The sequence below is a fragment of the Lynx canadensis genome, chromosome E3 (assembly GCF_007474595.2).
Source record: "Lynx canadensis isolate LIC74 chromosome E3, mLynCan4.pri.v2, whole genome shotgun sequence".
NCBI classification, from domain to species: Eukaryota; Metazoa; Chordata; class Mammalia; order Carnivora; family Felidae; genus Lynx; species Lynx canadensis.
The window spans coordinates 1,818,250-1,840,858 of NC_044318.1; the positions used below are offsets into that span (position 1 = coordinate 1,818,250).

Here is a 22,609-nt window from a genome sequence, read left to right on the forward strand (position 1 = left end):
ATCTAGAAGGACCCACAGAAACCCCATTCCCTGACACACCTGGGGGTGCAGGGGGGCTGAGGCTCCACCTAAGGCATCCTCCTCTTTGGACAAGGGTGACTGCTCCCGGGCCGCACGGCACCGTGGCCACACGGGCAGCTGCGGAGCCAGGACCTGCACAGGTCCTTGGCGACCGGAGGCCGTCTGAGGAGAGTGGCGGGAGACCACCTCAGCTGGACGAGAAGCACTAACCGTGGGCCGTCCAGCAGGAGAGGGTGAGGCAGGCAGGGCCTCGGGCGCCGTGCGTCGCAGGGCAGAGCCGAGCGGAGGAGGTCGGGTCGGAACCGGGAAGACCTCCGGGTGCACACGTGAGCAGCCCGTCCTGCCCCTGGCTGGGCCCCGAGCCTCATCCCTCCCCGTCCCGCCTCTGGGTCCTCCCGCTACCCCCACCTGGGCTGAGGCTCGGTGCAGCCAGAGCCCGCCCCGCTCCCCCAGCCCGGGTCAGGCCTGTGGCGGCTGGCTAAGGAGATGGCCGCTGCCTGGGAGAGCAGCTTTCGGGGTTTCCTCCGGCAAAAGCAGAGGGAACTCAGGGCAAGGACACGCAGGTCAGGGACCCGGCCTCCCCGCACTTCGGCCAGGGGGAAGGTGATGGGGGCCTCTCCCTGCAGGGGGGCCAGATGGATCAAACCTCAGCGGGGGCGGCAAGGTGCCGGCGGTCGCGTCGGAGAGCTCCTTCATCCACACGAGGCACGGTGTCCACGCCTGTCCCTGCGGGCGGCCCAGGACCAGGCACCCAGGGATCGGGGCACCGCGGGGCGGAGGCCCCAAGCACAGAAACGCTGTGTCAACGAACCCTTCGCTGCCCCGGCCCAGGCCGGTGCCCCAGGTGGGGCTGGGGTTCTACTCCACGTCCACACGGAAACGGCTCTGTGAAGAGGACGCCACAGGACCCACCAGAGAAGGAGTGAGGGCGACGCCGTCCCCCAGGAGTCCTGCTCTGGGGGGCACGGGGCGGGGAGGGGGCCCGCTCTCACAGGGCACCATGTGGGGCTCACACGGCGAGGACCAGGGCCCCACCGAAGGCCAGAGAGAACAGAGAGTCCGCAAGCAGAGCATCAGGGAATAATACACTTTCTAGACTTCTCTTATAAATATGCATTAGAACATCTGATAACACGGGCAAAGGGCTCTGAAATTAATTTAAAATTAAGCCAAGATTGAATTTCCTGCACTCCTGGCAGGAAATTCACCTAAAACATCTGAACACCCAAAGTGTGCTTGAAGGCGGCAGCGGCCACGGGCGCCCCAGGCCCTACGGCCACCTCAGTCCCGGGGCACCTTGAAATGGTCCTTCTCTTTGCGGATGGCCCTCATGGTGGTCACCGGGTCCGTCTCGCCGGCATGCTGCTGCACCGTCTTCTCCCTGCGGAAGCCGAAGGCCAGGCTGCAGGCCGCACGTGGTGCCCCCCGGCCCACCGCCCGCCCCAGGGCCCCTGGGGTCCCGGGGCCCCAGGGAAGAAAAGAGCAGGCAGAAGTCGGGACATTCTTCGAAACGAAAGGCCGGCACTAACGGCCAACTCGCGTGTTCCTAACGGTAGAAGGCCTGCTGGCCAAGCCGTCCTGCCAGTGACCCAGAGACGGGGGACACGGACTCCACACGGGCTCCCGGCAGCGCCCCGGTGACAGAGCTCCACGAGATTCCCGGGGACCGTGCCTGCCCACGCGTGGATCCTGACTGCAGTGTCAGAAAGGACCCCACACCCTGGCCACGTGTAAGGAGAGCACCCCTGACAAAGCCGCCTGCTTCCTAGGCTCAGGGCACTTGCTAAGACCCCGTGGCGTCGCCTGAGCCTGAGCTGCAGGGACTGGTGAGCGGGCCCCCGCTGGCGGCACGAGGGCGACCCAGAGGTGCCCACGCCCCTCACCTCACTCTCATGAACGGGTTGTAGGTGAACTCCTCCGCGATGGTGGACGGCACTGTGGGCTCCCCGATACCGTACTTCTCCTGCAGAGGACAGAGGTCACGTGAACACGGAAACGTCTAAAGGAACATTTCAGAGTACTTTCTATTCTTAAAATATCATCCAACTCAGAAGGCAAAGTGAACGGGGTCAGGTCAGTGCAAGGACGGGCCCCTTCCCGCTGTGGACACGCGAGTGTCCCGGCCACCACCGACAAGTTGTCCCTTCTCCCCTTGCTGTCCTGGAAGTGGAGGGGGACGCGAAAACTTTTACGCTGATATGAAGTGTGTGTTTTACATGACAAAATAACCAGCAAAAACGCAGAAAACGCAGAAGAAAACACCACCAGCCCTGCACCAAGACCAGTCATGGGCCACGCACAGCTCACTGCTTGCAAGAGCGAGGTGACAGGTGCCCGTGGTCCCTGCCCTGGGCTCACAGCCCCTCTAGAAGACGGCAAGCTCTCGTCACAGGCTCCCCAGGAGAAAAACCCAGGACAAGCCCTCCGGTCGGGATGGTTTCACTCCTGATCAGCACCATCTGGCCCACTGGTCACTCCTGTACGGACCTGTGCGGGACGTCAGCTGGCAGCTGGGGGTCTCCGCCCTCCCTGCGGCCCCTGCCCTTCTTCTGCCGGGCTGATCTCAAGGGCCACAGGGTCAGAGCTTGGACAGCACCTGTCAGCACCCACACGCAGGGCCCTCAGACCCGAGGGTCCCGGTGCCACCCCCAAACGTGACCAGTGGTGGCAAGAGGTGATCCTTCAACCACTGGTGGGATGCCAAGTAGGGGTCTGGCGGGAGGTCAAGATGAAGGCTTGTCGCTAATCTCTGATCCTCCCCTTCTGGTGAAAACAAGCTGGGTGTTTTAGAATATTCCCTGCTTCCTCCAGTATTCACTCCTCCTGAGAATTCCTTCTCCACCTCCTATGAGGGAAGGAAACAAGTTAATGCTTCTAAGGATAATTCTAAAACACGTCTTGACACGTATAGTCAGAGGACCATACACGGTCATCACCTTGTAGATTATCTATTAAAATGAGTGCTGGGGCGCCTGGTTAAATGTCCGACTTCAGCTCGGGTCATGATCTCACGGTTCATGAGTTCGAGCCCCACATCAGGCTCTGTACTGACAGCTGAGAGCCTGGAGCCTGCTTCGGATGCTGTGTCTCCCTCTCTCTCTCTGCCCCTCTCTCAAAAATAAGTGTCAAAAAAAAATTTTTTTTTAATGTTTTTTGAACTTGGGTAAAGCAAATATTTCTTAGATAAGAGATAAAAAGTATGAACCATAAAAAAGTTAATATGCTGGACTTGATTATCAAAATTAAAACTGTTTGCTCTTCAAAAAACATTGTCAAAAAAATAAAAGGCAATCCACAGAACGAGAGAAACCAGCCGACAGAGGACTTGCGTCCAGCATATACTTACAAAATTCTCTTGTGATCGAAAATTAGACCGTTCAAATTTTTAAATGGCCAAAAGATTTGAACACACAGTTCACAAAATGGCCAATAAGCACATAAAAAGACGCTCAACGTTTTGAGACACTAGGGAAATGCAAGCTAAAACCACAATGCGACTGCACTACGTACCCATTAGAATGACTAAAACCACAACAAGTGACGATGCCGAGGGCTGGCGAGCTTGTGGAACGAGTGGAACTCTCACACTCGGCTGACACGAATGTAAAATGACAGCCACTTAGGAAGCCAACTCGGCACTTTCTTTACAAGTCAAACATACACCGCTACCACCTACCCGTTTCACTCCTAGGTATTTACTCGAGAGAAACGAAAGGGTGTGTCACACACGGATTTGTGCGCAGAGGTTCACAGCAGCCAACGCCCGGAAACAGCACAAACATCTAAGGACGGGGGAACGGATAAACCCAACAATGGAATACTGCTCGGCGGTGAAAAGGAATCAACTCCTGACACGCAGCAGCGGGGGTGCACCTCCGAATCCTGCTGCTGAGTGAACAGGAGACCGTGCATAAGGTACCTTCCGTTTACATGAAATTCTAAAAACCGCAACGGCTCTAGGGCACCCAGCAGATCGGTAGGTGTCCGGAGCCGCGAAGACAGTGAGGCGTGAAGAAGCCTTTTGGGGGTGGTGGAACGTTCTGTATCTTCATCATAATGGTCGTCGTTTCAGTGGTGTCAGTTTATCTGTCAGAATTCACTCGGCCCTTCACTTGAAACTGATGCGGTTTATCACATGTGAACTGTACCACCACAAAGTTGACACTCGAGAAAGACAGCATGAAAACCGTCAACAAATTTGAAAACCTTGACAAAATGTACACAGTTCCTTGAAAGACAGAAGCTGCTAACAAAATGGACTCAAGAAGATGCAAACATCTAGGAGCCCTACACAAAAGACAGACACCACTTCTGACAACGACGACGACATCTTTCCACAAAGAGAATTCAACGTCCAGATGGTTCCAATGGTGAATTCTAACATTAAAGGAAAAAAATAGTATCACAGAAAGATTCTTTCAGAAAATACGAGGAAACACCTTCCGAGTCACTTAATGAGGCCAGCTCTGCCCCAGTACTAAGACCAAACACGTTACAAGAAAATAAAACTACAGGCCAATATCCCTTGTGAACACAGACACAGAGGGACTGTGGCAGCGTAACACAGCATGACAAAATCTGTCCAGAAAGCAAGGTGGGTTTAACATTTGAAACCAACTGAGGGGGCACCCGGGGGGCTCAGCCGGTTAAGCACCCGAATCTCGGTTTCTCAGGTCATGGTCTCACAGCCGTGGGATCAGGCCCCGCATCAGCACGGAGCCTCTCTCTGCCTCTCTGTCCAAAGAAATTAAAAAAAAAATGAAACCAATCGATGTACCCCGCCATATTAACAGTAAAAACAAAATATGGTTACACACTAGAGAAAAAGTCAGTTTGCAGAATTCAACACCCACTCGTGATTAAAACTCTGAGAAAACCAGGAATGGAAGGGAACGCCCTTAACCTAAGAAAGATCACAAAAAACTTGCAGCTAACGTACGGGTGACACACCGAATGCTTCCCCGCCGAGACCGGGAACAAAGCAGAGGTGTCCGCTCCCACCGTCTCTATTCGGCATCGTACCGGACACCGCAGCCAGTGTGATTAGGCCAACAAAGTAAATAAAAGGCACATCAATCGGAAAAGAAGGAAGAAAAGTGTCTCTTTAGCCGATGACGTGATTGTGTGCTAAGGAATCTACAAAAAAGACGCTAGAGTAAGGGAGCTTAGCAAGGTCACGATACAAGATCAAACAAGTATCATTTGTGTTGCTGAAGACTTCAACAATCATTTTCAGCCAAATACAAAAATGTGAAGTACTTAAGGATACATTTAACAACCTGCACAGCTTCTTTGGCAACGAAGATTATAAAAGACTGCCGAGAGGAACTGATGACCTCAGTAAATGGAAAGCGACGGTATATTCATGAAAAGACTCAATACTGTGAAGATCTCAGTTCTCCAAATCTTTTGTTGCAGCACAGTCCCAATCAAAAGCCAAGCTGACTTTTTTGTAAAAATTAACAAGATCCTAAAATTTCTATGGAAATGCAAAGCGCTTCAAAGAGCCAAAACCAATTTTTAAAAAAAAGACCACAGTTGGAGGATTCATACAGCCTGATTCCCAGACTTACCACAAGCTACGGTAACGGAGACCATCTGCTATTGATGGAGGAGAAGCCCAGAGACCCACGGAACAGCGAGGAAGGTCCAGAGGTGACTCACGCCTGCACTGTCCGTTTTACTTAGCAAAGACGCCAAGGTAATCCAACAAGGAAAGGACGATCTTTCCAACAAATGGTGCTGTGCAGTAGGATGTCAACTGGCAAAAGCAAATGCACTCGCACCCCGACCTCACACGGACACCGACGTCGATACGAGCAGGATCACGGGCCTAAGTATAAATCTGAATGACCGTAAGAGCTAAGACCATACAACTTTCAGGAGAAAACACAGCACAGAGTCTTGGCGGCAAGGGGTGTGCAAAAATTTCTTAGGACACAAAGGGTGTAAAGAGAAAATATCAACAAACTGAACTTCATCAAAAGTGTAAACTTTTATTCCAGAAAAGACACTTAAGAAAATAAAAGGGCAGGCCACAGACCGGGTGAAAATATTTGAGATATGTATCTGGTAAAGACGTGTTTGCAGAATACATAAGGAATTCTTGCAACGGAGTTCAGTTTTTCAAATGGACCAAAGATTTGAACAGACATTTCACAAAAGAGGGCCTGTAAGAGGCCGACAGCCACCAGAGCAACGGAAACTTTAAAACCACAGGGAGACACGGCTACACGCCTGTTAGAACGGCTGAAATTGAAAACGTCGGCGATACCTATGCACGGGGAGCCCCTGGGGCTTACACGTCCCCAGAGGGCGGGCCAAGAGGCTCGGGAGCTTCTTCAAAGTTAAACGTACACTTCAGGCGGCCGGGCCCCGCTGCCCCAGGTCTGTACCCACACACCAGGAAACCTGTGTTCACACAAAGACGTGCGCACAGAGGTTCACGGCAACTTTGTTTACAATAGCAAAACGCTGGAAACGACCCAAGAGTCCATCCACCGCGGATAAACAAATTGCAGTACAGCGCACCGCTCAGAAACCAAGAACGGGAATGAATCTCCAGTGACGTTGAGCTGAAGAGCCAGACACGGCCAGTGTTCTACGGCTCTGTTTCTGAGACTCCAGAACAGAGTGACCTACGTGACAGCCGATCTGCAGCTGGGGGGTGAAAGCAGAGTGACCAGGGAAACTCTGAATCTCGACTGGGGGTGGGGGGCTCACACAGGGGCACATACTGTCAAAAGTCATCAAACCGTGTACTGCTCACTCAACACAGGTATGTTTTATCAAATGGAAAGTATCCTCAGTTAAGATTAGTTTTTTAGAAGTAGATAACTATGAAGCAAATTAGTGCAATGTGCACGGGGGCGCCTGGGGGGCTCAGTGAAGCTCAGGTCATGACCTGAGCCCCACGTAGGTTGGAGGCCCGCGTCGGGCTCCGTGCTGACCGCTCAGCGCCTGGAGCTGCTTCAGATTCTGTGTCTCCCTCTCTCTCTGCCCCTCCCCCACTCGCACTCTGTCTCTCTCACTCTCAAAAATAAACACTTAAAAAAATTTTTAATAAAAGTAGGTAACTACGAAGCGAATTAGTTCAGTATGAATAGATTGCTATGGAAAAAGCAGCAGGACCCATTACTAAATGAAAGGGAACAGTACGTGTGGTACATACACAGGGTGAGTTCATGGAGATCACTAAAATACTCGCCTACGTGCACTGTGAAAAAAAAGGGATAATGTTGACCAAGTGATAGAGGTAGTGTCTCAAGTCTTACAGGTGTTATTTTGTGAGCCCGTGCCCAAAACCTGATAAAGATGCTCAAAAAAAACAGGTGATATATTAAGAAACAAAACTCCAGGGGCGCCTGGGTGGCGCAGTCGGTTAAGCGTCCGACTTCAGCCAGGTCACGATCTCGCGGTCCGTGAGTTCGAGCCCCGCGTCGGGCTCTGGGCTGACGGCTCGGAGCCTGGAGCCTGCTTCCGATTCTGTGTCTCCCTCTCTCTCTGCCCCTCCCCCGTTCATGCTCTGTCTCTCTCTGTCCCAAAAATAAATAAACGTTGAAAAAAAAAATTAAAAAAAAAAAAAAAAAAAGAAACAAAACTCCAAAGTAGCACTGGTCACGAACGGAGCAGAAGGCCCAGCGGCACCTGAGGCCTCCAGCTGTGGCTTACTGACACCCGTCAGCCACCGGATGGGGAAGGGCCCCCAAGTCCAGGGGCACCTCCCTCAGCCCACCCGCCTGCAGCAGCATTTGCAGACGCCCCACTGAAGACGCCTCCGGGACAGGAGGCCACCCCTGCGGCCACACCTCTGAGCACCCCTAGGGGTCGCCACGGAAATCAATGCCTTCCGGACTAGCAGGCTCTGGGGCAAATCCCGCCGCTGGCCGGCAGGTGCGCTTTCCCCAAACGGGAGGCGGAGGTGCTCACTCACGGTCCCCCCTACCCCGTGCTCAGGACGTGGGGCACAGATCAGGGACCCGCGGCGCCAGCCTCACCCGGGCACCTGCTGGAAATGCGGACTCCCAGGCCCAACCCGGCCCCACTGTGTCAGAAAGGACGTTAACCAGAGAACTGGGCCTTCCTCGCGGAGTTCCAGGAGGGCCGCTCCGAGACCAGACTGGCTTGCCCGCCAGGAGGAGCGCCCTCTGCCCACACTGGACACCGCGCCCTGACAGCGCTGCTCCCAGAGAGGCACTTCGGGATCATGGACCCTCGGACCCACCCCCGCCCGGGGCACCCCACTCACCTTGGCCCAGGCCAGTTTCTCCTGAATGGCAGTATTGTTGGGCTCCACGTGACGCGCGAACTTGAGGTTGTTGATTGTATATTCGTGGCCGCAGTACACTCTCTGAGGAGAACACCAAACTGTGAGTTCAGAGAATCTCCGTGATCTGTCCTCAAAGCCCTCGCAGACACGCATGCGGGGCTCTGGGCCAGGTACTTTTCGCGACACGCACCGAGGTGTCCCTGAGGACAACGGGCATTTCTCGCGTGTACGTTAAACAGCAATAAATAGTACAAGAAAAGCCACGCTTCCAGAGGAAATGCCTCTGCCTTCCCACTCTTCCCAACACGGGGGACAGGACGGGTGGGAGGTGAGGACCTCGCTCCGTGGGGCCCCACCTACCGTGTCTGGAGGGAGCCGGCCCAGGATCTCAAGCAGGGCTTTGTACATCTCGTCCGCTGTCCCTTCGTAGAACTTCCCACAGCCAGCCACGAACAAGGTGTCGCCTGCAAAACGGGACAGCCACGGAGCAGTGGGGGGCTGCCGGCAGGACACCCCCTGAGGGGCTGGTGGCCAGCTCCTGAGCTACACTGGACACCAAGCGTTCATGGCTGTACCCACAGCCGGCCTCTACCAGACCCCCGATGGGCCACCCCCAACTGCCACGTTGGACTCAGAGAGACACCCAGCTCTCGGCTCCCGTGCCCCAACCTCTCCGGTCAAGTCTTGCTAACTGGCACTACCAGTCCCGCCAACAGCGGCTCAAACCCACCCCTTAGGGTCTCCCGACTCCTCCCTTCACTGTCCTAGCCTGTCCCCATAGCGCCAAGACCCCCCACCAGCCCTTGTCCCCACCCACCCAGCAGCCCTCCCAGGCCCACCTCCCTAAGGCGCCTCTTTTTTCTTTTTACTTTTTTTTTTTTTTTCAACGTTTATTCATTTTTGGGACAGAGAGAGACAGAGCATGAACGGGCGAGGGGCAGAGAGAGAGGGAGACACAGAATCGGAAACAGGCTCCAGGCTCTGAGCCATCAGCCCAGAGCCCGACGCGGGGCTCGAACTCACGGACCGCGAGATCGTGACCTGGCTGGAGTCGGACGCTTAACCGACTGCGCCACCCAGGCGCCCCATCTTTTTACTTCTTTATAATTGTGTTGGGGGTTGTTTTTTCTTTTCTTAAGTAATCTCTGCACCCAATGTAGAGCTCGACTCACAACCCCGAGACCGAGAGTCACGTGCCCCACGGACTGAGCCAGCCAGGGCCCCTCCCCAAGTCTCCTCTCATCCTGGGCGGCAGTGCCAGCCCATAGACCCCCGGGATCCCACCGGCCACCACCCGGGCCCTCAAGACCCGAGCCTGCCGCCTCACAGACCGCCTTCCTGCCTCAGCCCTTTAGAGGGGCGTCCCCTCCTCCTGACATCCCTGTTCCTGACCCACCTCCACCCTCTTCCTGACTCCCCTCCTGGCTCTCCAGACACCCCTGCTCCTGACCCTCCTCCTTCTGACCCTTCTCCAGACACCCCTGCTCCTGACCCTCCTCCTGACACCCCTCCTCCAGATACCCCTCCTCCTGGCCCTCCTCCTGACACCTCTCCTCCTGATCCCCACTGAGGCTCTGTGGGCTGCTGCTTCCCGCCCTGGGTCCTCCCTGAGAAGGGCTCCGTGCCAAGCGGGGGCTCAGGCACCGTTGTTCTCCAGGCCCCGGTGGCGGGGAGTCCTCCTCCATCAGTGCAGGCCAGACTCTTCCCCGAGGTGGGGGTGGGGGGGCCGCTGGGACCACAACCCAGGACCAGGGTGCCACCGTGGGGCCATCACGGTGTGGTGCAGCACTGTCCCCACAAGACGACAGGACATCCTAGTGGGGTCAGGACTGGGCTGTGCCCCTGAACAGCCCCACCAGGGAGGGTGAGTCAGAACCAGCTAGAAGCCAGAGAGACCACAGAGGAGGCCGGGGTGCACACAGGAACAGGAGACTCGGGGGCCCGGCCTTCCCCTATTTCCACACCGGGACCTGCCGGACGTCCCGGTTCCCACACATTGAGTCCTCACCGTCCGTGCCGCGGACACCTGAGCTGCGCCGCGAGGGCACACGTGACTTGGCACGTACAACGCGCCCCCGCCGGCCGTGGTCTCATGGAGGACACACGTACCGCATGGGCCTGGGCTCAGACCGGGGTCTCTGTGCAGGCAGACCCGCCTTCCAAGGCGGGGACACGTCTTCTCCCCCTCTGTGCCGTCCCGAGGGACCCGCCTCACTCCAACCCCCAAGAGCCCACCCGGCAGATGCGCAGACTGACGTCCAAGGACCCACCCGACGCAGCAATGACAGGGGCGCAGACTCTCCCGGGCCCAGTGCCCACCTGCCCCCGCACAGGCGGGCGAGGCCCAGAGCGAGCTCAGGGCTGCACAGCCCGAACTCGGGGTCACCCCAGGGACCACACCTCCTGCTGCTGCACCACCGAAGACACTGAGAACGGCTGCAGTCTTTAAAGTCGGCTTCGACGGGGGAAGAGGGGCTCACGAGCGCTGTGGAGGTCCCAGAGGCCCCGTGCACCCCACGCTCCGTCTGTGGTTTCCCCGAGTTAACGTCTCATGTCACCCGCGCCGCACTTGGCTGTTGACTGAGCCCCGCCGCAGAGCCGACATGGGTCCCCACCCGGATCCCCACACGCACCCGCCCGGCTGCAGAGCCGCTCTGGGCCCCCACGCTGCCTCTGGCCGCCGCAGGGCCTGCTCGAGGCTGGGGCTGATACGCTCTGCCGCTCCGGTCCGCACCGGCTCCCCCATCAGCAGCAACATTCTCTCACTTTCTCTCCGAAGGGAAAAGCCCCTTGGACTGCTGGAAAGGCCTACCTGCCGGCCACTCACGCAGGCCGAGGCCGGGGGTGCATCCAAACAGCGGCCTTCCCGTGCTCTGCCCCCAGGGCTGCAGGCCCCCTGCGGCCCCCTGCCACAGCCCTGCTCGGGAAGCCCGGCCGCAAACGCTCGGCTTCTCTGCCCCGAGCTCTCGGACAACCCTAAGTCACGGGGGTCTTTTAAAGTGCACCCCGCCCCAGCACGCACATCAGAACACTCCTCACCTGTGAACACAGCAGGAGGCTCAGAGCTCCCGGGCTTGCTCACGAAGTAGCAGATGTGGCCGGAAGTGTGGCACGGTGTCGACAGGCACTTGACGTTGAGAGACCCCACCTTAAACGAAGCACGCACTGGCATGGGCTCCCGGCACGCCGCGAACTCGCCCACGGGCTCCCAGGAGGTGGACCACCGATCCCACGGACTCCCCCTCAGACCCTCAACGCCCCAAGGAGAGCGCGGCTTCCATCGCCACTGCTCCACTGAGCAGGACACAGATCTCGCCGGTGACCGTGGGACCCCGACCTCGAGGGCGCCCCAGAGGCGAGGCGCACCCTGCAACCTGGTATTGCTGGTGTGCAAAAGCAAAGGGGCTTCTTTTGCTTTCTTCCTCAACATCGGGCCAAATTTGAACCAGGTGTCATGCTAGAAAAGCTAGCTTTCCTTCTTAAGTACTTGACCTTCCGTTTGCTTTTCCTTCTCTGTCTCCCACTGCCCCCCTGCCAACTTTAAAAAAAAACTTTCAAACCTACCAAAAAACTGAAAAAAAGAGGAACTTCTGTGACCTCTACCCGGTCACCAAATGCTAACGGTGCGCCCGTCCGCAGCGTGTCCTGTGCACACACACCTGGAGTCGCGCACGCGCTGACGTATCGCCCCTAAAGGCTCCAGCTGAGTCTCCTAGGAGAGGGACGTCCCCTCGCTTAACCGCACATCGTCATCACTTCCAAGAGACGTGACGCTGATGTGAGAACCTGATGCGTGCATGCTCTGTTTTTCCACTTCCCCAACGGTCTCAAAACCCTGCCTGGCAGCCTCTCCCCGAAGCCGGGACCATCGGCCTACTGACGTGCCTGTGGTGCTCCTGACACTGGGGACCGTGCAGGCCTAGGCGGCCCCGAGAGGCCCTCCACCCATTCGCAGGTTATGCTGCCTCCGATCCCAAGCCCTCGAGGTCCTCTCTGGGCCCCTGGGTAGGGGAGGGAACTGCCAGGAGCAGGGCAAGTGTCCCTGCCACACCCCGCCCCCTTAAGGCCCAGAGGCCAACCATGTTCGAGTGCTTTCCATTCGTTCGCTGCTCACCTGCAGTGTGGACAGATGCGCGACCTTGTGAGTCAGTGCCCCGATCCGGTCATCGCCCCCACACACCTTCAACCCAGGCTCCAACTTGACCAGCTTCTCGTTCCCACCAGCGTGGTCCCTGGAAGTTGGAAAGGAGACCTGGGCTCCTGCTCATGGGAGAGGCCCGCTTGCTTTTGAACCCCGACCGGATGTTCTTTCCTGGTTACCTTCTCAGAAGCGGGAACGCATCTCCCAACACAGGAAACTGGCCTCAGTGTCATTTGGCTTCACTGAAAAGAACGCTCTCAGATACGCCATTCCCAAATGAGGCACTTCTGTGCCCCTGCCCTGTTGCGGGAGAAGCTTCTGGAGCGACCGACCCAAATCGCAAACACCTGGATAATCCCCAAGCCCCCAGCTCCCAAGCTTTGGGCACATAGGAGTCTCCAGAGGATCTGTAAGAAGCACCAAGTCCTGGCTCCTGCCCCACTCCTGACGCCGTCGGCCGGGGGGCGGCTGGCACAGCGGGAGTTTCAAAGGCCCCCTCGTCCCAGTTTGGGACCCGCCGCTCTGAGCACACAGGCCCATCTACAGTTACACCCAAAAGAATAAGATATCCAGGAATAAACCTAGCCAAGGAGATGAAAGGCCTGTGCTCTGAGAACTATAATACACTGAACAAAAAGCGTTTGCAAGAAGTGGAGTAGAAAAACAAAATCGCTAAAATTTCGATACTACCCGAAGCAATCTACACGTTTAATTCAATCCCTATCAAAATAACACCAGCATCCTTCACAGAGCTAGAACAAACGATCCTAAAATCTGTATGGATCCACAAAAGACCCCAAATAACCAAAGCAACCCTGAAGAGGAAAGCCAAAACTTCAAGCTGTATCACAAAGCTGTCCTCATCAAGACAGTAGGGTACTGGCACAAGAACAGACACTCAGATCAATGGGACAGGACAGAGAACCCAGAAATGGACCCACAAACAGATGGCCGACTCCTCTTTGACCACGCAGGAAAGAATATCCAATGGAATAAAGACAGTCTCTTCAGCAAGTGGTGCTGGGAAAACTGGACAGCAAACATGAAGAAAAATGAACCCGGACCAATTTCTTACACCAGACACAAAAATAAACTCAAAATGGATGAGAGGCCTAAATGAAGACAGGAAGCCATCAAAATCCTCGAGGAGAACACAGGCGGTAACTTCTTTGACGTCAATCAGAGCAACTTCTTACTACACACACCTCTGGAGGCAAGGCAAACGAAAGCAAAAATTGGGACCTCATCAAGATAAAAAGCTTCTGCACAGCGAAGGAAACAATCAACAAAACTAAAAGGCAACTGACAGAATGGGAGAAGATATTTGCAAATGACATATGAGATAAAGGGTTGATGGTTTCCAAAATCTATAAAGAACTTATCGAACTGATGTGCCTGTGATGCTCCTGACATAGGGGACCGTCCAGGCCAAAACACAAATAATCCAGTGAAGAAATGGGCAAAAGACACAAATAGACACTTCCCCAAAGAGGACATCCAGATAGCCAACCGACACATGAAAAAATGCTCGACATCATTCATCATCAGGGAAATGCAAATCAAAACCACAATGACGTATCGCCTCACACCTGTCAGAATGGCTCACGTGAACAACTCAGGCAACAAGAGACATTGGCGAGGATGCGGAGAAAGGGGAACCCTTTTTGGTGGGAATGCAAACCGGTGCAGCCATTCTGAAGAAAAGTATGGAGGTCCCTAAAAAATTAAAAACAGAACTACCCTACGGCCCAGCAGTTGCACTGCCAGGTATCTATCCAAGGGATACAAGAACACCCCAATGTTTATAGCAGCATTATCTACGACAGCCAAGGTAAGGAAGCAGCCCAAGTGTCCTCTGACTGATAAATGAATAAAGAAAATGCGATATATTTATGTGCATACACACACACAACGGAACATTAGTCATAAAAAAGTATGAACTCTTGCCGTTTGCAACGACACAGATAGGTCTAGAAAGTACAATGCTAAGCAAAATAAGTCAGAGAAAGACAAATACCGTGTGATCTCACTCATATGTGGAATTTAAGAAACAAAACAAACGAGCAAAGGGAAAAACAAATCGGGGTGGGGGGGCAAGCCAAGAGACACACTCTTAACTACAGAGAACACACTGATGGTCACCAGAGGGGGCGGGGGAAACAGGATGGGGATTAAGAGTGCGCTTGTCGTGACGACCTCCAGGTGACGTATGGAATTGCTGAATCACTGTACCGTACACGTGAAGCTAACGTAACACTGTACGTTAACTGGAGTCAAAATTAACACTTTAGGGGTGCCTGGGGGGCTCAGTCAGTTAAGCACCCGACTCAGGCTCATCAGGTCATGGTCTCACGGTCATGGGATTGAACCCCTTGTGGGGCTCTGCATAGGATTCTCTCTCTCTTCTCTCTCTCTCTCTCTCTCCCTCCCTCCCTCCCTCTGCCCTCTTCCTCACTCATGCTCTCTCTAAAATAAAATGTTAAAAATTAAAATATTAAAAACTTTAAAACACAAACACTTATATCTAAACAAACAAATAGACACACACACACACAAATGGGCAGAGGCAGAGGGCGAGCTGGGGCCAGGCCAGCCCTGGACACACGCCCCCCACCCACCCCCACCCTGCAAGGGATTCTAACCTCAGCCAGGACGCTCCTCCAGGGCTCCCAGCGCTCAATGGGGGCAGCCTGACCTGCGCTTCAGAAACAGGAAAAGAGTTCCACCCCTGGCCTTGTGGGGCTGGAACCACGCCAGCGTGAGCCCAGGGCCCTGACCTCGGAGCAGGGCTAGTGTCCCAACACCAGATCAGCCTTCCCAGGACAAGGCGAGGGCTGTGGATGGCCAGAGAGCGCCTGCTCCTCACCACACATTTATCTGCGGAGTCCTCCGGGGGCCCAGACACGGCAGAGCCCAGAGATAACGGGGGCGGGCCCTTCCCCCACCCCCAGGTCAGCTCCATGCAGGCCAGCATCCCAGCACTGTCCCCCACTGACCTGCAGAAACACCTCCGCCTCCACCGAGGAGAGCGAGGACAGTGAGAGAGGGAGGCGCCTATGCCCTGGGGCTCAGCCTGGGACCCAGTTTGGGATCTTGTGTTCCAACACAAACGCGTGAAAAACCTCAAAGCATCGCAACATCAGCAAAGTGACGTGGTGGTTACTTGGCGCAGGAGACCGCAGCCCACGGGGCACCTTCCAGAAAGAGCAGCTGGCTGGGCAGCGGCCAAGGGCACGGCAGTAAACCCATCCGTCAGCACCAGGAATTAACACCTGACACCCCCATAGACTCTCATCGGCTTAGTTACATCGACCGAGAAGGTGCCACCACGGAGCAAACTGGCCGACCCACGTGCCAGGACACTCCCACGGGGAAGACGCCCCACGCAGACTCAAGCGCAGCGGCAGCCTCGGGGACGGGCTGTCAGGGGCTGGCTGCCCTCAGGCACTTAATTAGAAAAGAAAATGAGCCAAATAAAGATTTTTTCCAGCTGAGAAGAGACTCAAAAGTTTCAGAAACCCCACAGGAGGGTCTAAAACCCAAACACAAGTGCTCCTTTCATCCTTTTCCCTTCAAATTTCAAAAACCACAACCTCTCCAAATACACCTGCTTGATTTTTAAAAACACTGACGTCTAGACTAGTTTCTTCCCCCACATCAAAGCCGGTCTCCCATCACACAAGCCCAAGAGCCTTCAAAGATGCGGCTGGAGGTCCTCCCCACAGAGCCCCGGAGTTAGCAGAGCCCGTGGCCGGGACGAAGGTCGAGGGGCAGCAGCCCGGAGGCTGGCGCCCTCGAGTCCTCTCACAGTCCCGCCGGGGCCAGCCCTCGGCTGCGCAGAGGATACAGCTGGGAGGGGACGGCTTCCGGGGACAGCTGGGAGGGGACGGCTTCCGGGGACCCCGACGCCCCAGGCCTCCGCCTGTGGGAGGGTCCAGGGAGCCTGAAGGTGCCGACCCCCGCGGACGCCAGCCTGGGGCGTACAGGCCCAGGCAGCTCGACTGACGTGGAGGTAGCTCGGGCTCCAGAGCTTACCAGTGGTGGTGGGTGGTGAGCACTGTGGTCAGCTTCACGCCGTGCTTTCTCACCGTTTCTACGACCTGCAGCCAAACGTGAGACAAGACATGGGCCGTGGCCACGCCCCCAGCACTGGCTCCAAAGCCCGCGGCGGTGCCCAGCGGGACCCGGGGTTTGCCGGGAGGGGCTGGGCCCTGACCTGACCCTGCCGACCTGTGCCCCCCCGCCCCCCAACACCCCTCCAGCAGCGCAGGGCAAAGGTGGCCTTTTTCTCTCATGCAGCAAGTGGCAGCTCCGTGCCAGCCACAACCTGAGCCCCTCCAGACGATGTCGCCGCCCCCAGAGGCAGTGCGGAGGGACAGCAAGCCTCGTGGAAGGGCGGGCAGGCTGAGGGGGCTCCTGCTCCCCGCCCCCCACCAGGGACCTTACAGACAGAAACCCACTTCTCTCCACGCCCCAGCCTTTGCCGGCCCCACCCCTCCCTGGCCTTCCGCCCCACAGCAGAGTGGCCGGACACTAGTTGAGTTGTTTTTCAAAACCAAATGGATCAATTTCGGTTTAGCTTCGGCCAAGCCGCGAGGACACTGCAGATAGGAACCCCGGCGGGGGGACAAACACGCGGCGCTGGGGCCTCCCACCTTCTGAGGCTGCACCGGGTCCACGATGGCGGCCTCCTTGGTCTCGCCGTCGATGATCAGGTACATGTAGTTGTCGGTCAGCGCGGGCAGCAACTCGACCCTCAGGGTTCCCTGGTCCATGGTGGAGCTCTTCCTACAGTCCGTGTGATGGAGAAGGACGCCCAGCAGGGCCGGACCTGAAGACAAAGGGCAGCCCCGGTCAGCGTCCACAGGAGGCCGCGCCAGGCTGACACGGCACAGGAGCCCTGGCGTCCTGATGCCACGACCTGGGGAAGTGACAGCGAGCAACAGAGCGTGAGGCTCGCCGTGTCTGCTTCTCTGAGTTCCTTTGGTAAAGAAGAAAATATCCTCACTTTACCATATCCGCAAGGAAAACACAGAAAATTACTCATGTGCATATTCACAAATCATTTCTCTCAGACCATGATCCTTATTTTCTTTCCCGCGGGTTCCAAGAGGACAGAAGGACCAGCTTGTGGCTGTGATCAAATCACCGTCAGCTGTGACCGCCGCTCTTTCTGGGTGCTCACACCTGACTCAGACCAGGAAGAGAGGAAGCCCCAAGGGCACATGCCCAGCGGGACTACGTTTCAGTGCCCCGCGGCCCAGCTAACAGAGCCTCAGTCACACGGGCTCACCGCCCCTCCCAGGCCTCCAGCCAGAGAAGAGAACGATATCCGCTTTCAAAGGGCAGAACTGGAAGTGTGGATAACCCCCAAAACCCACCAGGGGCCACCAGGGTTCCAGATTCAAGTGCGTAGGAGACGGAATCACCATCTGTTGAGCCACAGGACCCCGCCAGGGCAAGAGCCAAAAGCATCCTCCACCAAGGAGTCAGGTGCCAAGAGATTTTCAACAAACTTATTCGACCTAAAAATTCACAGAGGCGCCAACAATACTCTAAGTCTTAACGCAAAAAAAGATCAGCACCACTGAAGGTGACAGGACCCGGCCGTGAAATTCTGGGGTCGGTACCGGGATGGGGGGGCCTCTCCCGGAAGGGATCCAAAACGCAGGCAGCACCAGCTGACTGACGGACCGCGGCCCCAGGGGCGGTGGCGTGCTCATGGGGAAACTGGCCGAACCGCAGCTTTAAAGAGGACACCAAGTATCCAATTCCCCTTTCCTCTGACAAGCGGCTGGCATTTCCCCGGCCCTTCTCGCCCACGGCAAAACAAACATTTCTGTATCATCCAGTTTCTGTGATATTCCACCTCTGCTAAAGTCCAGTGCTATCAGGGCCCAGGAAGGACTGCAGAGCAGAGTGGGGTGGGGGTGGGGGGGGTGACAGGATTAAAGGATTAAAGCAAGACTCTGCAGGCTGGGAGAGGAGCGCTACCAGTGAAGGAACACTATCTACAACCTGTGCTGAGGCTTCTCCTGGGGAGCCTGGGGAACTCACAATTATTTCTGCAGGCACCACCAGAAACATTAGTCCTTTTCCAAAAATTATATGCCTGAGAAATGCTTCCAGCTCACTGGTTTGCAACCAGTTTGCTTGTGTATAAGCAGAGGGCACAGGACTGCAGCCTGTAGTCGGGGCCAAGTCCTGAGACCTGTTTTGAGTGGCTTCTCTCTCTCTCTCTCTCTCTCTCTCTTTTTAACATATGGATTTTTTTTTCAGTTTATTTATTTTGAGGGAAAAAGAAAGCACGAACAGGGGGAGGGGCAGAGAGAGGGAGGGAGAGAAGCCCAAGCAGGCTGCACCCGGTCAGCACAGAGGCTGCCCGGGGCTTGAACTCACAAACCATGAGATCATGACCTGAGCCGAAACCAAGCCCCAGACAGGCGATCTGCCAGAGGCCCTGACAGTCGGTGAGGGTCTCCGGGGGCCCTTCCCTTAGCAAGGGCAACAGCTCACCCACTCCAGACCCCTGAGAGCGCTCGCTGAGATTTGCAGGGGCTGGCTTCCTGTCCCTAACAGCTGTGTGGTCATTCGGGTAACGACTAACCATCTCCAAAGGCTCAGGTTAACCTACTGCCCCTGCCGCTACACCAGCCACAAGAGACGTCAGGAATAAGGAAAAAGAGATTTCAAGATCAAGGTCAAAACATTCCCTCAAGGCGGGAGGGAACACGGTGACTGTGACAGCTGCAGGAGCAGGCCCCTGGGCCGGCGCGTCCCACGCCTCTCAGTCTGGAGGGCTGGGTGGTGAGGAAGAGAGGCTGGTGGGGGGGGGGGGGGGGTGGTCAAGGTTCCCACGGCTCCCGGGACCCGCGCCGGGTCTGTGCCCTTTGTCTACACCTCGGAATAGTGCGGCCCGGGTTTCTCCTGGAGGAGAAGACGGGAACGCGCTCCCCGGGGCTATGGGCCCGCAGGGGCGGGGAGGCGGCGCGAGGCTCCTTACCGGGCACAGTTCCTGCAGCAACCCCCAGCTGACCAGTGACCCCGCTGTCTTCAGCCCCCGCCAAGCCTGACTCAAGCGCCGCGGCGCCTTTTCCCGACCCCAGGCGGCCTGCCTGCGCGGGGGTTACGAGCCTGTGTCGACAGAAAACAGCGTCAGCCCGCGGCGGACCGGCGCCTCCCGGCCGTCCCCGGCGCCCCGGCCCCCCTCGGGCGGGCGCGGCGGCCTAACCGCCGTTACCCGGCCGCGACGCCGGCGGAATCCCCTCCGCGGGCCGGTCCCCGCGCCCCTGACCCCTGTCAGGCGCGCGCCTCGTCAGACCCCGGCCAGCCCCGGCCCACGTACCCAGGCCGCGGCGGGCGCAGGCGGCTCCCAGTGCGGAGACGCTCCGGAGGCCGAGCAGCCCGCGGCCGAGCACCATGACCCGGGGCGGCGGCGGCGGCGGCGGCGGCGGCGGCGACACGAGGGGCGGGCGGACTGCACACGCCGAAGGCGCGCCGCGGCCAATCGGCGCCCGCTGCCCCGCCCCCCAGCCAATCGGCGCACGTCTCGCGCCCCCGCCCCAGGCCCCGACCAATCGGCGCTCGCGTCCAAACCCGTGCCCGCTCGCGGCCCGGCAGCGGCGGACCTGAGCTCCGGCCGGGAGGCGGCAGGAGGCGGCTGAGGCGGCGACCGGAGCGCAGCGTCAGGGCCTCCGCCGCTCTCCAGGGACCAGACCGGTGGCCGAGGCAGCTGCTGGACAGCGGCTCCCAGGAGTTCGAGCGCTGCGACTCCCGAGCGCCCGGTAGAGCGCAGAGCGGAACTGGCCGTAGCCGACGGGACGGCGCTCAGAGGTAGTTGGTTCTCTCCCGGGCGCCGTAGGCATCAGGTGACCGGGTTCCTGCGGAGTCACGTGACTTCGGGGTCGCCCGGCCGGGACATGGCAGCCCCCAGGCCGTTGTCCCGCTTCTGGGAGTGGGGGAAGAACATCGTGTGCGTGGGCAGGAACTACGCGGAGCACGCCAGGGAGATGCAGAGCGCCGTGCCGAGCGAGCCGGTGCTCTTCCTGAAGCCGTCCACCGCCTACGCCCCCGAGGGCTCGGCCATCCTCATGCCGGCCTACAGCCGCAACCTGCACCACGAGCTCGAGCTGGGCGTGGTAATGGGCAGGCGCGGCCGCGCGGTGCCCGAGGCCGCGGCCATGGACTACGTGGCCGGCTATGCCCTGTGCCTGGACATGACCGCCAGAGACGTGCAGGACGAGTGCAAGAAGAAGGGGCTGCCCTGGACCCTCGCCAAGAGCTTCACGGCCTCCTGCCCCGTCAGCGCGTTCGTGCCCAAAGAGAAGATCCCCGACCCTCACAACCTGAAGCTCTGGCTCAAGGTCAACGGCGAACTAAGGCAGGAGGGTGACACGTCCTCCATGATCTTTTCCATCCCCTACATTATCAGCTACGTTTCTAAGATAATGACCTTGGAAGAAGGAGATATTATCTTGACCGGGACGCCAAAGGGAGTCGGACCCGTTAAAGAAAACGATGAGATCCAGGCCGGCATACACGGGGTCGTCAGTATGAGATTTAAGGTCGAAAGGCCAGAGTACTGAGTCTGTACAAAGCACCCGGACTTCTTAAGTTTCAGGAGAGAAGGGAGGTGGACAGAAGAAGCAAGCAAAATTGTTAAATGCAACGATGCTTGAATAATAATTTTTAAATATGACTTAATTGGGTTGTTATGACTTAAGGAAGACGGACTCTTCCAGGAAAACGTGATCGAAAAGCTGGGCCAGAAATGGAAAGAACGATTGTCTTTTAGGAAAAAAAACAAAAACAAAAAACAAAGTTTTCGTGAAGCTTCCAAAGAGGAGAATTTATCAAACTAAATGTTCAGAGGCCTTACTTTCCTTTCCTAAAACCAGACTGGATAAGACTTTTCCGTGAGTCATTCTGGGATCAGGAATTCAACACTGAAAATCTGCAAAGGAAGTTGAAAATCATGTTTTCTAAAATTCCTTGATCACGATAACCATCTGGAGGTATTGTAAAAATAAAAAATTCCCACCTTACTGACACATACCAGGCCCACCATATTAATTGGCAGAATTAATCTCCAGCATTCCAAGTGATTCTTATCACGGAACTGGGGAAAACCACTGCTCCCGTAATCAGTTAATTTAAGATTGTAATAAGTGACCAGTTAATGATGAGCTCACCCATCTGTGCCATGGCCCGTAGATTCTGAATTTGGGAGATCATTTTGAAACGATTATTTTCCAAATAAATATGCTATCTTTTGTTTGGCCTTAAAGTGTACTTTTTCTCCTCCAGTAGTGGCTAGGAAGGACGCTTTCGCATGAAGGGGCTTCAAACCTTGATCATTGCTCTTTGGCCTCTGGAGCACTGTGCTCTACTAACAGAGTTAATCAGCAGCTCCACCTCCAGCCGGACACAGGAGGCTTCGGGGAAGTTGAATGGCCTGGCAGAGCTACTCTTGTTCTTGCCTGCCCTCCTCGGACGGAGAGTCTCGGCAGGACGCACAGTGCCAGCGTCCGCCGGCCCCTCCCAGAAAGCTGAGGACATCTCATTTAATAATAGCTCACATTTATTGAACCCTTAGTACTGCTAGGCACCGTGCCAAGAGCTTTCCGCGTATTACTGAACCCTCAGCAAAGCTGTGAGATTGCTCTGCCTGCCGTCCCTGTCACACAGGAAGATGTGGATTCAGAGGCTAGCTGGCCTGGCTCCACAGTCACTCAGCTGAGGGAGAGAACCGTGCTCTAACCCAGCTTTCCTAAGACCAGAACTTGAAGTCTTGACCATAAGGCAGGCTGCATCTTGTAAGCAGATCTACAAGAAGACTCAGACGTTAGGTATTAGGCAACCCCCACATTTAATTCCACACTTACTGTGAGGTGCCGGGATTGGACTTGTTTACTGAATGTCACACTATCTTAACTTCTTTTCTAATCAGGTTTCTTATTGTAACTGCGTAAGCAGTATACGCTTATTACAGAAGAGGTAGGGAACATGAATAAGCAAAACACCCAAAATTTCTTTCACCCAGAGCCAGCTACAGTGAAGCATGCAGTCTACCTGCTTCCAAACCTGTGGATGACATTGTAATTTTTAATTTTTTTAAACATTTATTTATTTTTAAGAGACAGGGCGAGACAGAGCACAAGCAGGGGAGGGGCGGACGC

At 56.3% G+C, this 22,609-nt stretch overlaps 2 protein-coding genes across 5 annotated transcripts; one reads left to right on the plus strand and one right to left on the minus strand.

Annotated features, from left to right (window-relative positions):
* Positions 1-1,097: 1,097 nt before the first annotated feature.
* Positions 1,098-20,137, minus strand: HAGH (hydroxyacylglutathione hydrolase). Of its 4 annotated transcripts, XM_030300130.1 has the most exons (10): positions 19,777-19,848; positions 19,435-19,565; positions 17,087-17,262; positions 16,467-16,531; positions 12,405-12,522; positions 11,330-11,438; positions 8,651-8,754; positions 8,270-8,371; positions 1,905-1,984; positions 1,098-1,402 (listed from the first exon to the last, which is right to left on the minus strand). In XM_030300130.1, exons 3-10 carry the CDS (start codon positions 17,204-17,206, stop codon positions 1,303-1,305), a joined length of 798 nt encoding a protein of 265 aa, XP_030155990.1. In that variant the 5' UTR covers positions 17,207-17,262; positions 19,435-19,565; positions 19,777-19,848; the 3' UTR covers positions 1,098-1,302. The 4 variants fall into 4 exon arrangements, with proteins under 4 accessions (XP_030155990.1, XP_030155992.1, XP_030155989.1 ...); XM_030300132.1 differs by lacking the exons at positions 19,435-19,565; positions 19,777-19,848 and adding an exon at positions 20,060-20,137; XM_030300129.1 differs by lacking the exon at positions 19,435-19,565 and having other exon boundaries at positions 19,777-19,854.
* Positions 20,138-20,144: 7 nt separating this feature from the next.
* FAHD1 (fumarylacetoacetate hydrolase domain containing 1) lies at positions 20,145-21,711 on the plus strand. Its single transcript, XM_030300133.1, has one exon. It carries the CDS (start codon positions 20,351-20,353, stop codon positions 21,014-21,016), a length of 666 nt encoding a protein of 221 aa, XP_030155993.1. The 5' UTR covers positions 20,145-20,350; the 3' UTR covers positions 21,017-21,711.
* Positions 21,712-22,609: the final 898 nt, after the last annotated feature.

Coding starts and splice junctions, on each gene's coding strand:
- HAGH (XM_030300128.1), bottom strand. CDS start 15,405: ATGCTGGCCTGCATGGAGCTGACCTGGGGGTGGGGGAAGGGCCCGCCC. Junction 12,523..15,073: donor GGAGGAGCGTCCTGGCTGAG/GTTAGAATCCCT, acceptor TCCAACTTCCAG/GGACCACGCTGGTGGGAACG. Junction 8,755..11,329: donor GCCTCCTGCTGTGTTCACAG/GTGAGGAGTGTT, acceptor CCCGTTTTGCAG/GCGACACCTTGTTCGTGGCT.
- FAHD1 (XM_030300133.1), top strand. CDS start 20,351: ATGGCAGCCCCCAGGCCGTTGTCCCGCTTCTGGGAGTGGGGGAAGAAC.